This window comes from Astatotilapia calliptera, chromosome 19 (genome assembly GCF_900246225.1).
Source record: "Astatotilapia calliptera chromosome 19, fAstCal1.2, whole genome shotgun sequence".
NCBI classification, from domain to species: Eukaryota; Metazoa; Chordata; class Actinopteri; order Cichliformes; family Cichlidae; genus Astatotilapia; species Astatotilapia calliptera.
In genome coordinates, this window is record NC_039320.1 from 670,850 (window position 1) to 689,115 (window position 18,266).

General features: G+C 40.5%; 1 protein-coding gene across 4 annotated transcripts in view; it reads right to left on the minus strand.

Moving 5' to 3' along the window:
* npas3 (neuronal PAS domain protein 3) overlaps positions 1-18,266 on the minus strand; it is a 380,804-nt gene that overhangs the window by 215,268 nt on the left and 147,270 nt on the right. For all 4 annotated transcript variants that reach the window (XM_026151150.1, XM_026151153.1, XM_026151151.1 and 1 more), the window contains one exon: positions 11,772-12,016. In XM_026151150.1, coding sequence (XP_026006935.1) covers positions 11,772-12,016 — 245 coding nt within the window. The remainder of the gene's footprint in view (positions 1-11,771; positions 12,017-18,266) is intronic.

The window sequence follows — 18,266 nt, forward strand, 5'->3', positions numbered from 1 at the left end:
AGTCCGTGTTGCAGGGAGAATGGACTGCCATACACGTTATGTGTCTGTGAGCGCGAGGAGGGAGAAAAAGGGGAGTGGAAAAGTACGAGGTGTCATCGAGCAATAACGGGAGCTGGAAGCATGTAAATATAATAATAACCACTTCAGCCAAGAAGAGTGCCTGACGAGCCCAGTTGTAAGTAAGCTATTAAGACTCGACTGTACACCATGTTCGTGTTTTCCTCCGAAAACAATAAGTTCTGTTGGAGCAGCCTTTCAACGCCTCTCTCTGTCAAGAAAAGTTGACCCACACAACAAAGTAAAGCTATTTTTCGGCTACGAGCCGACAGGGACCCCGCCGTACTAGTCAGAGGTCCCTTTACTACAGTTCGGAGTCGCGGACCTTCAGTAATAGTAATAAATCACACAGCAATAGTACATTCACGTTGTTGTAAAAAGCATGATAATATATTAAGTAATCCAAAGTATTCAGAATACGTTACTGTCATTGAGTAACGTAACGGAATACGTTACAGAATACATTTTGGGGCATGTATTCTGTATTCTGTAATGGAATACATTTTAAAAGTAACCTTCCCAACACTGTATAAATACAATATAATTAAATTGAATTGACTGGTTAAATAAGTCAGAAAATAATGCGTGCTATGGCCTTTGCAATCACCAGACCTCAAACGAGTTGTTGAATTTGGACTAACATGTTAGACAGTGCTTTGCACTGTACAACTAGACTTGATGAGGCAACCGGAGGCCAACCGAAGCCTGGACGACCAACCATCTGTGAGCTTCCTGTGTGGACAGGGCTTCGGAGAAACAAAGCCAAGTTGCAGAGGAACCAGTTCAGGTAGTCCCAACAACTTAAAGGTGTTTCTGCATCTGAAAGCATGCTAGAACTTCTCTGCTGAGAAACTACACTATAATGCACCAATGACGTATGTGCCGATCAGGTGGAGAAGAAGAAGAAGTTTAGGAGAGTTATAACAGGAATGCTTACTTGACCGTGGTGTATGCATCTTTCTGTGTCTGCAAATAAGTATAATCCCTGCTTTACATTCACTTGTTTTATTTCCATTTTTTTAGCCTGTGAAAGATATTTCCCTGTAAATTCTTTTAGTTTAGTCAGTCACACCACTTTGGTTTCAACACTTATTCAGAGACTCTGCTTGTTCACGCTGGACTGATCAAAGTAGGATCTAATAGAAACTTAAACCAACAGTCGACATTTCTGCAATCACTCCAGAGGAAAATCAGGCGTCAGAGCTCAGCTATGTACAAATCTGTGCAGACGCTCGGCGAGACAAAAACACGTCTTTCATATGCAAACCCGCAGAGAGCGGCACAGCCTGATTCAATAAGTGAATGTCTTTTAGTTTCTCTGTGAGCATCTCTGTGTTGTACTTAATTGCTATGTCTTTCACGGGGTAAACAGAAACAAGCAGCTATATTTTCTGTCATTACACCACATTGTTGGACAAGAACACTTCCCGGAGCCATTTTGTGTTTGCCAACAAAAAAGATAGGTGTTTGAATAATTGTTTCCATGGTGATTTTTTTTCTTCAGTGTGCAAGTGTGTGACAGCAGGCAGGATGAGAAGAATTAAGAAAAAAAAGAAAAGATGAACAAAATGCCCAGCAGCCACGTCGGCGGCCGAAAGCAATTTCCTCGTCTAAATTTAGTTATGCAAAGCCTATGGGCATCATCAACATTTGGTAATTAGTTTTATAATTACTGCTGTTTCCCTCTCCCTCTGTCATTCCATTTTTCTTTACACTGTGACTCGGGAATCAAAACATCTCACACTCGCAGCTGGCCAAATTACCCTCTGTTTATTAAGTGCGAGCATGCAAGGGGAGTGGTTTTAGCCAGCGGATGGAGCGGCGTGTCGGCTGCAGAGCCAAACGGGGCTAAGCTGGGGGCCGGTAGGAGCGCCACAGGTTTTTGCAGTGAGAGAACCAAAGCTGCGTTTGACAAGTTTATTATGCTGAGAAGTAGGAGCTGCCTCGCTTCTTCGTTTTATGTTTAAGATGAGATCCGAGGGTAAAAAGCTGCAATGATTACAACTAGATAGGGGGTATTTTGGCGAAAGACATAACAATTATCACCCAGTGTGTGCATGATGTAATGCAAATAGCAGAGGCCCTGTGTTTTATATGGTTTCAATCACACATGCTGCGCTTTAGTTTAGAAGACGAGTTGTGTTGTCTTATTTCAGATATCAGTGGGAAGTTGAGCCTGCTGTTAAATGACGTCTAACCTGAATGCAACAGCTGGAAGGATATTCGAGTTGTTAGTTTACAGAAAGAAACAATGAGCTGTTAGAGCAAGTCTAATCTGTCAAAACAAATCCAGATAATATGCATCTTAAAATGCATACTCTGAAAACTTCAAGTGAAAAACGTTTCAGATTACTATATTTGATCTTAGATAGCTTTGAAGTTACAAAAACACAACGTTTCTTTTAAATTTGCACCAGTCACATCCATATTTTAAACATACTTCCATGAGGAGCAGCTTTAAATTGTATTCTGTCTTTGAAAGATCTTGCAATGACATTCATTAAAAAGAGCTTGCCTAAAGAACTTTGCCATTTCTAATAGATAGCAAAAAATATTAAGCTCATGATGAAAAATTTTGGCTACATGCAAAAGCAACAATGTGGTCCAGACAATGTCCAGACAACTCAAAGTTAATGACATTCACCAGCTTCTATCAACCACGGGCCAAATAACCACTGGCAGCAGAAAGTTGGGAGGACCCTGAAATAAACTTTTCTCAGCTTTGGAGTGAGCAATTGAAATGACTGCTAATAAGACTGAAGGATACTTAGCTTAAGTGAAGGATATTTAACCATCTGCAACAAAGCAATGTGATACTGTATGTGAATTGCTTCCTGTATGGGTGGGGATGAACACTGAAGCCCCATCATGTAACCTGCATGGATGCCTGATATGCAACTTTAATTTAATTAGGGTGTCTGTCCTGTCATTGCAGAAAGTTGAACTTGCCGTTTGATTTGTGCTTTTGGTTTCCAATGCACTGTCAGTGTGAATGCTTAAACTACAAGGAATTCTGTTACTGGTGGGAGAACATAAAAAATATATTTTGTCAATAGATAAAGGTAATCAGGAAAATGTAATTTAAAAAGAGTTACCTTTAGTTCGACAGTGTTGAACTCCTATACTTGAAGACTATATTTCAAGTTGAAAAAACACCCCGACCTTTGACAATTCATCAAGTCATGTATAATGTAAAGTACTATACACAACTATGAAAGCTATAAATATTCAAAATTTAACTGGAAAGTCCTTTCCTTTTTGGCGTTGAGCTGCTTTACCTTTGAATGAATACAGTACTGACACCAGGCACTTACTAAAAAATCCCAGCCATACAGCAGGCAGTGGACGCCTGTTGGAAACCTTTTAGTGTTTGGGGAACAACTTATCTCTGTACCTTTTTTTTAATTCTCTCCATCTCTCGGTTTGAAACGAGCTTCATCGCTGACTCAGTGTCGGATTGCAGTGTGCAGGCTGGGTTGGGCAGGTGGGAGGGGTTTGATGTGAGTGCTGTGTTTATCCGGGTGTCGGGGTCACTGTGTTCCCTCAGTATAATGGAGGAAGCCATTAGCCCAGCCAGCAGGCCGCATCATAAAAACGTCAGCTGGTACAAAGAGACGAGATGGATCATAACGAGACGAGACTCCTGCTGCTCTCCCTCTCTGTCTCTCTGCCTCTCTCTCTCAGCCTCACTGATAGCCTCTGTCTCTCTAATTGACTATCTCGTTTATTTTTCTCTCTTTCTCCCCCGTCTTGTCGTTATCCCTCTCATTTTTCTACTCAGGCGCTTTCTTCTGATGCGCCTCTTTTCCCCCCGTGTCTCTCTTTCGCTCTCTCTCTCTCACTCAGCGCTTAGAGTCTCTCGAAGCAGGAGGTTGATTTTGTATAAAGCGGCAGTCTGGCTGTATGTAATGCTAAGTGGATAGGAACACACACTCACATAAATACACACTAAACAATGCAGACAATACTTCACAACATGACTTGATATAGAATCATCTCAATCAGATTTAGGCTACAACATTTTTTTTTTTTTTTGTGGGCTTACACAAATCTCCGTAGAGGGAAGGAATAAATTTACATGTACTGATATTAGCAGAGTTAAATCCTGGACTGCATTATCATGGTGAATGATGGACAAGTAACGGTTAATCTTTTTACACAGGAGTGTGGCTGCTCCTTTCTGATCTGTGGGGAGCTCTGGGAGCGTCATTCTATTGCAGTGGTTCCCAAACTTTTTTTGCTGGGCCCCCCTTTGTTTTACAAGAAAAATGTTCGCGCCCCCCCACGTGCGCGCGTGCACGCACACACATGCACACATCCTCCAACCACACACATACATATTTTGCTCCATTGCGGTTTATTTCACACCTCAAACATTTAGTAAAAAATTAAGCAAATACAAGTAATCTGCAATTAATTAAAGGTAATAAGAAAATAAACTACTAACTAATTTACGCTACGTCCGCACCTACACGGGTATTTTTGAAAACGCAGCTGTTTCGTCCACACGTAAACGGCGTTTCGAATCACTGAAAACTGAGATTTTTTTCAAAACTCCTTTTTTGCGTTTACGTGTGGACGAGGAATACAGAGTTCGTCACGCAACGTCAAAGGTATGTGCCTTTTTTCACGTCACGCTGTGCGCCACGTTATTGTTTACAGGAGATGAATTGTGGAATGGCAGATAGAGACAAAATACTGTTAATCTGACTATCTGCAGTTTTTACACGCTTACATATACACTCGCAGTTAATGATTTGAACCGGGGGAACAAATCGTGGCAGGATCAGCCTGATATTATTTGTATCCCACTGTAACTTTACTGTATAAAGTATAGTATAGTATGTATATCTCCAAAATGTCAGGAGTAGTTAGTCATTACAACAAGTGTTTGAACTAAAAATCAAGAATGTGGGATCCTGTTTGTCCGTGATTTAAACAGCCCAGCGCTGCTCCCGACGAAGGGAAAAGCAATTCTGCAGGGAGACCTACCTTGGCACTTGTGCAGGTGAAACCAAAGGGAAGATATGCTTCACCATATTTTCTAGTCTTTGGCTTAGAATGAAGTTGGTTTGGAAACATATTCAGCTATGCTTCATCTCCTGCTTTGCGTTTCTGTGGGCGCCCGTGCTAGCAGTGTCCAAGCGTTTTGGTTTTTTCCCCCCTTTTCATCTGGCGCCCCCCCTGCCATGGCTCTGCGCCCCCCACACTTTGGGAAGGTCTGTTCTATTGGATTCCATCCACAATCCGGAGCGTATCATACGGACGCGGAAGGTTACATTTTGCGTTACTATGAGACGCCTTGGGACATGACAAATCGTTGGTATGTTACACGTTGTGAATGAGGACGCTCTCCAACATGGCTGGCTTGGTTTTGGAGCACTTTTTGAGAGTGAAGTTATTAGTTAATGCTACCAAACCTAGTTAGCAAGCAAAATCTATAAAGGCATAAAGGCACAAAGAAAGTCTCCCTGACTATTGTTGAATAGCGTTACCAATGGATCTATTATGCTAACATTCCAAAGTTCTTAGCCACTAGTGTCTTTCAAACCAATAATCTGCTAAATGTGTTTTTCACTATTAAAACAGGCCTTATAGTACTATAGGGTCCCTAAAAAGGTTACAAAGTTTGTTACTAATGTGATAATGTTATCTGATGTGATTTGACACATTTTATGTTCCAGAACTTTTTTTTTTTAACGTATGCACAGTCTACTGTAAGTGTATTTTTTTAAAACACCATCCATCCATCCATTCGCTTCCACTTATCCTTTTCAGGGTCGCGGGGGGCGCTGGAGCCTATCCCAGCTGTCATTGGGAGAGAGGCAAGGTACACCCTGGACAGGTCGCCAGTCTGTCACAGGGCTGTTTTTTAAAACACAACTTTGAAAATACACAATTTTTCCACATTAAAAACTGCAGTGAAAGATCCTGAGCTCGCATTCACCCACCCACACACACCTGATATTCCTCATGAGTCTCGTGAGCTCATGCACTGAGCCATAACTAGGTATGTGGATCTTATAAAAAATGCCATAATTTATTTTTTAATAACAGAGAGAGAGGATATTTATACAGAATGTAAAGCAGCACAGATATGAACAAGGTGTGTTTACAAGGAGTAGGGTGGAGTTCGTATTTATGCCGGTACCTGTGTGTTTTCTTAATATCCTTATATGTGTATTTCTCTGAATATTGTCAGAAAAAAGTATGTGCAAAACTTGTGTGTGTGTTTGGATTAGTGCGTATATTGTTTGTTTGTGAGTGGAGTACAGTGAGTGTGTGTGTCTTGATTTTTAGACTGGCTCATGAAGTGTGGCATTTTGGTGTCTGCTGCTCTCTGCATGCATAATGAATAGCCAGGTGTCGAAGGGGGTCACACACACAGGCACGCACAGACGCACGCACAAACACCAGACTGTCAGACAGAAACAGAGACCCTCAAAGCTTTTCATACACACTACCGGACACACATACTGTACCTGCATATGCAACCACAAACACCACCATAAATTCACACATAAACACAACGACCGACATTCACCTACGCACTTAAATAGTGAGCGGTCAATCGTTTTTACACACACGCACACACACAAAATGGGCTGGGTGTCAGGATGCTCCAAAGGTCACGGTTGTTTGTGTGGAGTCCTGTAGCAGATGTGGAGACTCTTACTGACAGGAAGTCAAAACCTCCCACACTAAACTGTAGAAGAGCAACTGATGGGTCAATTACTGCAAAGGTCAATGGGGGAGGAGGGGAAGGTGTACAGGGGCATGAAGTGCAAGGGTGGAGGAGGATAAGGAAGGAGTGGAAGAAAGGTGATTACAGGAAGTGGATGAGAGGATGGAGGAAATGGAGAATGGGGAGAAGGAAATAGAAAAAAGTCAAACGGAGGTTAAGAAAGTGAAGCGTTAGGAGTGGGAAAGGAGAATCAACTGAGGAGGAGAAAGCGAAAGAGGATTTAATATAGTGCATGAACCAAAATAAAGGAAAAGACGAAGAGGAAAAGGTAAGGAAACAGGAAGGTGGTGTGAGGGGAAAAGGGGAAAGGATAGGAAGTAGAGGGGAAGAAAGGGAAGGACACAACATGAGGTGAGAATGAACAAAACAAGAAAGACAACAAACACGACAAATGGAAAAGAAGTTAGAAGAAAAACTGAATTTAACTGAAAAGAGGAGAAATATAAGTTGGGGAAAGGAAATGGAAATGAGAGGAGAAAGGATAAAAAAGGAATGCACAATGCAAGCACACATATCAAAATCATGTGATCAGAAATCATATCTAATTTTCCTTCTTCCTTTTGAAAAGAAATATTAAAAAGGAAGAAACAGAGATGTGTACAGGATGGGGAGGGGGAAGAGAAAAGAAAAAGTGCTAAAGTGAAAGAAATTAGAGGAAAAAGAGAGAGGAAGACAGAGAAAAACTAAAACCAAGGAGGGAAAAACAACAAATGAGGATATTGTCAGATGGAAAAACAGAAAGAGTATGGAGTCATAAGTAGGAATACTACACACACACACACACAGACTCACACAGAACGATCTTCATTACCTGAACCAATGCAGAGCAGCTACACAGAGGCCAAAATCAATAATTCTCTGCTGTTCCAAACACTGCGAAACACACAAATACACAGACGCGCACGCACGCACACACATAGGCTGCAACACACAAAACAATTACAAAGTAAAAAGTCACATAGGCATGGATGCACATACACACTCGCACACAGTCTTCTAGAGAAGGATATTCATTCATTAGTGTCAGTCAATAGGAGAGAGAGTAAAGACAACCTAAACACGCACATACAACCTTGCAGAGAGAGAAGCATATCATGTACTGTATATGTTGTGTGCACAAGAGGGACAGTCTGATTGAATTGCTGTGTGTGCGTATGGACATAAAAACCTCACTTTGCACTTCTATTTAAGCAAAGTCTGTTTTGTGTTTTTGACCTTCACACTGAGGATTTGTTGATTTTTTATTTCTAGGACATCCACATTGTCAGGTTTGATTTTATCTGTGTAATAATGAGACTGTGAGCAGTTTTCTCAGTTGGTTGGATAATTGTGTCCCTTATAACGGCCAGTGTGGCAGTCTAGAAATCTATTTTGGACAGGGTTTCCTGAAAGTATCACACAGAGGCAATCACAAAGTTAAGGTTCTGAAAATAAATGAATAAATAACAAGAAGTCAAACGGAGGATTAAGGGTTGTTCATATAATATTTGTACCTCCACACACGTGTTAAATGTGATTTAGTATGATGCTGTCTTTTGCAGGGCTGTGTTACAGGAAGTATACAACACACAGCCCTGAGAGCTCCAAAACAACCCAGCACACACTCACACACATGCACACATTATCTGGTGTATACGTTTTGGTTCTGTTCATTAAAATGCATGCGCCTCTTCAAAGCGCTGCCGACAATGATGCCATCTGCTGTTGTGCGGAGAGGGCATGTGTGAGCACACACATTAGACGTGCTCATGTGTAGAAACACCCATACATACACCTTACCTTTATTCACTCACACTCAACTACAGTCTCGCTCTGCGTGTACTCTTGTTCTCAGGTAAATATGGTTGTACTGTAGTTCTTACAGCACACACAAACAGTGAAACGCACTGTCGCCCCTAGAAATTTCAGACAATTTGCTTTCATCTTTGGGTCATTCCTACAAGCCCAAATGTCCCCTTTAAAAGCAAACGCTCCTCTTCTCCTTTAAGTGCGTCGCACAAAGGGGCCATTTCAAAGGCAAATTCCACTTAGATTCACAAGTGCTGTGTACACTCTGGTACTCCAGGCAGAAATTCATCAAAGCTTAATGTTCCCTTCACAGAAAAATCACTTAGCGCTGAAGCTAGCCGTGTGTGAGTGAGTGTGTGTGTGTGTGTGTGTGTGACAGAGAGAGAGACCGTGGTGCGTTTCTGCAGCTTTTGCAAGTTGTTTGATAGCAGTTTAAAGAGCCACACAGTCGCTGCAATGCTGCTAGCTGTAAGCCTGATACGCCTATGTTTGCGTGTTCACTTTCATTTGAATAAAAATGTTCGTTTGAAGACACAAAGATGAGCTTTTGTGGAAACTAAATTGGGCAGTAAAGCTGTTGCTATGGCTCCGCTTGCACTGGCAGCTTTTTGGGTGAAAAGAGGTAATCTGGGTCAAAAATCAATCAATCAATCAAAAAAACTGTTATTATGCAAAAACTTCAAAATTATGTTTTAACTTTAAATGACATACAATGTCCAAGGGTAATAAAAAATGTAGTGAGGATCAGAAAGACAAGAAAAAAACTTAAAAAGGCTTTGTGCTGAAATTAGCACAGGGGAAAAAAGAAGAAACTGGTGAAACAATATTGAAAGCTTTATATATTTTTTCTCCATATGAGAACAAACTTAATGCGAATTTTCATTACCAAAAAAGTAATTTGTGAATAACTTCACTGGGATTGTCAGAGAAATTTAAAAGATGCCTTTATCAAAGGTATCTCTGATAAAGCTAGGTGTTTGTAACTTTATCTATTCAGAAAGAATCTTTCTCACTTTTAATTTAAAAGTTTTAACAAAACTGCAATATTTTTTGATGGAATCCATAAAAAGTTGAAACTCATCTATGAGTGCTTAATTCAGGGGTTTCCAACTCCAGGTCTCAAGGGCCAGTGTCCAGCAGGTTTTTGATCCAACACAGCTAACACAGACTTAAACGGCTAAATGAGTTCTCCAGAGGCCTGATAATGAACTAATCATTTGATTCAGATGTGTTGACCCAGGGTGATATCTAAAAACTGCAGGACAGCGGCCCTTGAGGCCTGGAGTTGGACACTCCCGGTTTAAATCATTTAAAGCTGGAATTATTGACTGTAAACTAAAAAAAATGGATGTAATAACCATGAAGTCACCCACCAGTTTACAAAGTTATATTTTTGATGTTTTGAAGTGAGCATTTTTTAAATACAAGCTAGGCCCTCCCAAAGGTATACTGTGCTTTATCCTCCCTTTTGACTTTAATGAAGAACCTAAATGTACAAAATAATCATCGTTTTGCATCCAGTATAACTTTAAACCATCAACTGAGGCAATAAACACATCAGGAAAGCGTTTAGTGAAAGTACGGGTCAAGAGAGCTGACTATACAACTGGACTTTCCCTGCTGACCATTAGATATAATACACAGGGGTAAGAAAAGCACTTTTGCCGCAGTCAGTGAAAAATCACAAGTGCCAAAATCATAACAAATGAAGTAAAAAGAAAAAAGAAGTTTATATCAAACAGTTCTTTAACACACAAAGTTAAACTTAGCGTCTTTCACATCCAGCAGTCAGGTCTACTCTCATCTCATCCGCAATATTTACATTTTACACAGGCGCTGCTTCAGTCAGCTAAGTAGGCAGTGTTTCGGTTTTGCCGACACAGTGGGTCAAATGTCTAGAATGAAACAAGGATTTATTCTGTCCAGAGTTGGGCTGTACCATTCTACCACTCTATGGTGGTTTTTAGGACAGTATAACACAGTTATATTTATAGTTATAGTTTATTTATTTATATAGCACATTTAATTACAACAGGGTCCCAGCATTCCCTAATGAAGTGGCAAACCACCTCTAGATTATGTCAAGCCAGTGCAATCTGGACTTGCATTCTCCTGAGGATTAATTTTATTTCCAATAAACAATGTCACCACTTTGTATTTAGCTTGCGCATCATTTGCAGCTAACTGAACTCAAGTTACATCTGTTCTCACACAGGTTCTGATTTTCTTGCCAGACAACTGTTTCGGTACAACACGGTGAATCAAGCCAGTTTCAAACCCTTTTCTGTTCACTAAATCAGCTATAATCACATATTAAACGTCCATTTCGACAGAAAATCTGAAGTTGTGAGTTGCTAAAGCTACACTAGTCATTTGCAGTCAACAGTTCTTAAGAACGCAACCAATTTTTCTTCATCTGTGAAAAACAAAGTTGGAAGAAAGAAAAAAAGCATAATCAAACCTATTCCAGTATGCATGAATGGTGAAAAAACGGAACCACAGGCTTATTCATAGTGAGAGAGAAAAAATCCTTATCCAGTTTAGTAGACTTTAGCATAGGTTTAACTTTTCAGACACAGGAACCACATCCCTTTTTGTTAATATGTAACCTATGGCTGCAATGCAGCATACGTGTGCTAAGGTTGACCTTTTACAAAATGCAGTCTAATCTGTTGTTTAGGTATGGAGAGAGAGGAATCAATTAGTAATGTTTTCCATTAGTAGGAACCAGCTGCCCAGAGGGTAAATACTTTTTTACTCGTGAGGCTGACTATGGATATAGTGGTAACCTGTAATTTCATTGCCTTGCATATATTTGTATGTCTGAGCTTAATTATGATTTGATGTGACCAAGTGTTCAACTGAAAAGTTCTTCTCAGGCTTTGATGCATCAGAAACAAATAATCAGTGTGTCAGTTAGCAGCAGCTCAGTGGTCTGAGATGTTGGCTAAGTCTCTGCAGGTGTGGCTTATAAGTTACCATGATTCAAATAATCAACAAGCAAAAGAAAAAAATATATATATACTTGTGCTAGGACACGAACCAACTACACTACAAAGAACATTTTTAATTTGAGTTTTTATATTTCAGATGTTTTATTCCTTAAACAAGCTTTTCTTGGTTCTTAATGATTTTTTTTTTTTAAATACACAGAACCACACGTTTCCAATGTGTATTCTACCTTTGACCGAGGTGTTGGGCGGAGGTCCCTCAATTCGCAGGTTCCACGGTGGGTCTCCCTGGTTGGCGAAATCCCTCATCTTCAGATAGCTGATGGTGAGCCGGATGATGGAGGCCTTGTCCAGCTGGCTGGTGATGGCACCTGGCAGTGGCAGCATCTTGGCCAGTTCATAAAACTCAAAGTTCTCTTTTCCCCGACGCGACCTTGCCGCGTCCCGTGACTTCTCCTTCCTCAGAGCCTGCAGCCTGTAAGGAGTAAAAAAAAAAAAAAAGTTAAAAGAAATCTGATCACATAAAAGGGTTGTGCAGAACGTGATTTTCAGTAATCATCGGTGATGGGAATAACGGCATTACAAGTAACGGCGTTACTTTTTTCAGTAACGAGTAATCTAACTAATTACTATTCCTATCGTTACAACGCCGTTACAGTTACTAACAAGAAAATGCGGTCTGTTACTATTTTTCAACAAACAGACAGTTGGAGCTGTGTTCAGCTTACCGCATTTTATATCAGCTGCACGGAAGTAGCTGTAAGTAATCTGAACGCTACAGCTTTAAGCAGCGGCGCGCTCCCGCAGACGGCAATCACGATCACTGTCTAGCACAACACCTGGAGCTAAGGGAGCAAAACAATCACATGAGTGCTGCTGTTTGACTGAGGAAGAATAAAGTAGTCGAGGTAAGCCAATCACATGACCACTTAAAGACAAAGCAACAAGGTGATATTTACCAGTTTTTAAATTGTGTTGATAGGCCACGTAAAACCAGAGTCATGATAAACAATATATACGCGGCATTTTTTCCTCAATAGTTTCGTCACGTTTACTGTCTAAGGACAGCGCAGCGAGCACTCTCTGCTTATGAGCAAAAAACCCCAAACAAACAAAAAAAAAACAGGGGAAGTGTTAGGAGTGACGTTTGTGACGTTTAGCGTGTTTGGAGTGTGTACCTAATGTGTTGTCTTGTGTAGTTAGTGTGTAGTGTTGTCGATAGTTTTCTGTTGTGTGTCAGAACAATGAGGCGACTGCTGTCTCCAGGTAGAAACAGGAGTGATACACCTGCTGCTGTCAGACCTGCAGGTATCAGGCTGTGATGTTCTCCTTTATAGTGGACAGAAATTATTTTTTTGGAGTGGCACAAATAATTTGTGTGGCATCTTATTGAATAAAGAACAGCTGATTGTTCTGTAAATAGTTTGAAATGGTTATTTAAAAAATCAAGGTAAAAGGTAAATTGATGCAAATAACTTTGTTGTTTGCAAAACTTGTGCACAGGATTTTAAAATTGACCATTTATATTTGCATTTAAAGTTATGAAATATGATTCATTAAACATGTTTAGTGGTTGTTACAGTGAAAAATATAACTTTTTCTACTCTGATTTTATGTTTTTTGTCTGATTTTAGATCAATTGTGTTAATGCAGTATGTCAAAATGAAAACATAACTGTAAATTCAGACACGTGAGGTTGTGCTGAAAAGGATGATACCAAACAAGGCAAAGTAAATAGTTTTTAAAGGTGAAATGTAGAGGAAACATCAAAAGTAGTTAAAAATGGCCAATTACACGCTGGACCCCAGAGGGTTAAACTTTTTTTTAAAGTAACGCAATAGTTACTGCTCAAGTAAATAATTACTTTTAGAATATTGTAACTCAGTTACTAACTCAGTTACTTTTTTGATAACTATAATTAATTATAGTTGCCCAACACTGGTAATCATGTGTTACTGGAATAAAAAGCTTAATAAACATTCATAAGAGAAAAATGATAAATTATGCCCATAGATACAGTATGGTAACAAATATGGTGTGGTTTTAAAATGGTCTTCAAATAATGCTTTTACAGATACAGGAGCACTCGAAGACACACACAACACCTGTCCGCCACGGCCAGTTTCACCAACACTGCTTTAAACCTTTTTTTTTTTTTATCTTGAAGAAAAGGATGAGACATTTTAATTTCAAGTCACTTATATTATATTTCTATTGCACAAAATCACAACAACAGTCACCTCAAGACACTTTATACTGTAAGGTAAACACTATATAATCATAGAGACAACCCCAACAATCTGACAACCCTGCATGAGCAAGCACTTGGTGACAGTGAGAAGGAAAAACTCCCTTTTAACAGGAAGAAACCTCCAGGAGAACCAGGTTCAGGGGTAGGAAGTAGGACTGGGCGATATATCGAGTTTTTTAAAATATCAATATATTTTTATACGAGATATAAGATGTGACAATATCGTTTATATCGATATAATATATATTACGTTATAATTATATTTGTGGAACCGCAAGTTTGCCTCTCTTTCGTCCACTTTTGTCTCTATGCAACGTTACTCGGCCTCGCCTCTCTCCTTCACTGAACACAACTCCCCCTCCCCCATCGCTTCACCTGCAGGCAACGACACGATGGATACAGCAACGGACGGCGTCAACGTGTTAGCGAGCTAAGCGCGCTAATGACATACAGCCCCTGTGAGCTGCATGGCCTAAAATCCTTTAATTTTCTCAAAAATCGACAGTGCGCCTTATGTATGAATTCTGGTTGTGCTTACTGACCGCGAACTGATTTTATGTGGTACACAGCGCTTAGCAATCTGTCAAAAAATGTTTTAGTACGACTTTGCAGCTGCACCGCTTGATGGATTGTCGGAGCATTACGGCTACCGTGGTCTGGAGCCTCGCGGAGTGATACGTACTGTGCTTCAACGCAATATTACCGTATTGTGTGTATATGGACCACAAATGGCACCTGTAAGAGACGTGGTTACAAAGAGGATTTCAAACTCCAGGCTGTCGGTCACGCAGTAGAACTTTTGGGAACAGAGCAGCTGTGAAATCTGTCTTTGTTATTATCCTCAGCGTCTGTTAGTTTACATTTTGACTGAACAGTTGTGAGCTTTTTGTTATGCACAAAAACAACATTGTTGTCTTTTATTTATTCATGTACATCTACGCTGTATGTTAATAAAAGTGCCTGTGTGACATCTGGGACACAGCTTTGACTAAGAACTCTCTTTTTGTTCTTACCTTTTGGCTTTAAAAAAATATCGAGATATATATCGTATATCGCCATCCAGCTAAAAAAACATTGAGATATGAATTTGGGATCATATCGCCCAGCCATCTACCTAGGGGTGAGGGAAGGGAGACAGGACACAAAAAACCTCTTTACACCTCTTCACCAATACAAGAGTAATGTTGCACAGAAGCTTACAAATTCATGACCATCACAAAAGAATATTATCAATTACTATCATTATTCTTGCTTGTTACACCCCTTAGGTTGCTTCCTTTGCTACATGACTGTGTGAAATCATGCAGCAGTGAGCTCAGAGTAACCAAAAAGAAATTACAGCACACTCTGTGCTCTCTGATTAAAGCCACGAGTGAAAGAAAAAAATGCAAAATTGGTGTCCTGTGTTAAAATTCCCTTTTTTGTAGACCCCAGTCTCCTCCCTACATTATTATAATTACTACAGCCACCAGAGGGGTTATCTTTTAGAAGTCACTTCACAATAAAACAACTGTTCATAATAACCAGTTTAAAGTCACTTCTTGGGGGCTGTCTGTCAGTTATATATTACCCATTTTAAAGTCTCTTAGCTCTTACCTCTTAACTTTATGACTTGTTGATTTCTTATTTTCTTTTGATTCCTATTTCCATATCAGGTAAGCTACTTGTGATGTATGCGACACACACACACACACCGTTTATGCTCTTGATCACGTTTTTATTTATAATAACAATGCACCGTGACAGCTCGTCCCGGTCCAGCCCGCCTCCCCCTCGACTCTGCCGTCACTATATAGACACACAGAAGGAAAACACTCATGGCACAATCGCCACGACCTGTGGCTCACCTGCCTCCCGGTACCACCCCCCTGAGCTCACCGCTCCACCCCTCCCCTAGGCTACGCCAGGGACCACCCCTCCGCCACACTACTGTAGCGCAATGCCCTTACTCCAAAGTTAGACTTTTACAGAAGATTGTCTCTGGCCCCTCTCTCCAGTTCAAACAGATTCTGGCCTGTGCCAAAGACAGCTGTTCTAATATGGTGACTGTCTGGTATAGCGACTGACACAGTAGCTTACTTTTTTGTAGCACCACAGCAGACATTTTGTCGGTCTTAATGGTTGTAGGTCTAGTTTGTAGGTTCAGTGGTGTTTGCCTTTTGATATGGTAAATGGAAATAAACTAAGATTCCACACTAATTAGCATTTGCACATTCTTCTGGGGAGGGAAATCTAAACACTTTCACATTAAACTGTCACGTCTTCTTCAGTGAACGAAAGAAGGAAACTACACCAACAAAGATCACCCTCTTTGCTAATCCCATTTCCTCCCTCTTTCTCTACTTTTCTTCATATTAAAACTACACTTTAAAGCACCTTGCAATCTGTCTCTCTGTTTATTCCATAACTTTCTTTTCATTACTTTTCCTCTATCACTTTCCACCCTATTACTTTATATCAAAGAATGACTCTGTTTATTCTCTCCCTTTCCCCCTCTCTCTCACCCTTCAACAACAACAGTGACGACCATACTTTCCTGCAGCCTCTCATCATCATCGGACGCCGTTATGAATTAACTCGGCAATAAATCAGCTGCTAAAAACCTCTGTGGGCTTCCTGCCGGCAACACACACATACGCACACGCACAAAGACAGGAAGACAGGTGATTAATTTTTGCTGGAGCTAAAAAAAAAAAAAGTGTGAGAGAAAAAGTGTCTGTGTGTGTGTGTGGGGGGGGGGGGGGGGTAAAGAGAAGAAGAGGGATGAGATGGAGGGATAGCGGACAAACACTTTAGAGGAGGAGGAGTTGTTTAGGGCTAGAGATGAAAAATGGATGTCATCTGGCAGAGAGTATAATTTTCATACTGTTTGTCATTTATTTATCAGGGGGAACAAATAGTAAATGGAAAGAAGAGGTTGACAAAATACAGTACTTTTTCAACGTATGTAATCACTCCCTTTCTAAAAAGTTGCATTTTATTGATTTTTTGACTTTTAGTATTATTTTTTAACATTGTAACACATTCTATTTATAGCATTTGAGGTACAGCACAGCACTTTACAGCTTAAATTAAATCATGAATGCTGTCAATTCAAACAGGTGCAAGCTGATGGCCTCATAAAAGAGCTTATCTCAATGCCAGTCCCATCAGCTGATGCCTCAGGTGATAGATTTCTACACTTCAAACAGGCAAATGTCACACAGAGAGCAGTATTTAACTTGCCTTGGCCTGCCCACAGCTGCAAGCTGCTTTGCAACACACCTTCACCCAAACTCATTCTTTCATGGTTATGTATGACTTCATCAATTCCATTTTTATCTTTAATGCTTATTCGGTTTCATGCATGCTCTCCTGACCATCATCTTGACTATACAGAACCATAAAAGTAAGAAAGGAGAGGCTGAGAAAAAACATTACCATGCATATACAGTACTATAGCCTTTGATATAAGTCAGCTTTTGATGTATCACAGTTGCTGAAAACCAGTGCTACAGGCACGTTGTCACCATTTGTAACTCCAGCTATTAGTCAGCAGAAAAAAAGAGAAAAAAGGAAAATCCACTAAATGTTTTTGTGAGAAAAAACCCCCACTACATTTACTATATTTACGCACACAAATCTGTCCACTGTGTGTATGAAGTCAGCACTGACGGCTGCTGGGAAAGCGAGGTGCAGCCAGGCAGACGGAATTTATTTGTTCCGCAAACTTTGAAAGCATTATGTTGACGGACGACAAATATGTCTTCATGTCTGTCTGCTGTTTGCAGCTGTGCCTGTGTAGAATATGTGTGTGTGTGTGTGTGTGTGTGTGTGTGTGTGTGTGTGTGTGTGAGTGTGTGTGTCAGTGGACAAGGAGGTGTGTTTGACCTTGACTCAAACAGACATATTTATCATGTACCGGCTGAGTAGGTAAATGCAACACTTGTTGTGATCGGGGCACGTGTGTGTGTGTGTGTGCATGGAGATGCTTGGGTCTTATAAACATGAAATGAAACTGTGTCGTAAAGTTCAGCCGGGTGACTTGATGGTGTTTTAAAGAGCTTGTCACGGCAGGCGAGGTGTGCGTGTGTATGTGTGTGTGTCATGTCGTAAAGTTCAGCGAGGTGGGTCGATGGCTTTTTAAAGAACTTGTCAGCTGAAAGGAGGAGATATGTGTGTTTGTGTGTGTGTGTGTGAGAGAGAGAGAGAGAGCAAGAGGGCGTGTGTGCCTGACTATTTTAAGAGCATGTAAGCAGAGAGCACGCTGGGAAGGTCACTGAGTGGCTGAGGTTTAACTTTCAGGTCAACTGGAGGTCAAACTGGCTATCAGTCATGTCACAGGACAAACTGTTGCCAAGCAGATTTACTGTCTGATTTAATTGCAGGTGACAGTATTATAAGCAGAGATGTGTTGGTAGGATGCTTCGTCTCCCAATTCCATTTCAACCATCAGAAACTACTTATGTAAGTCCTGAAACAATACAAAGGGTAA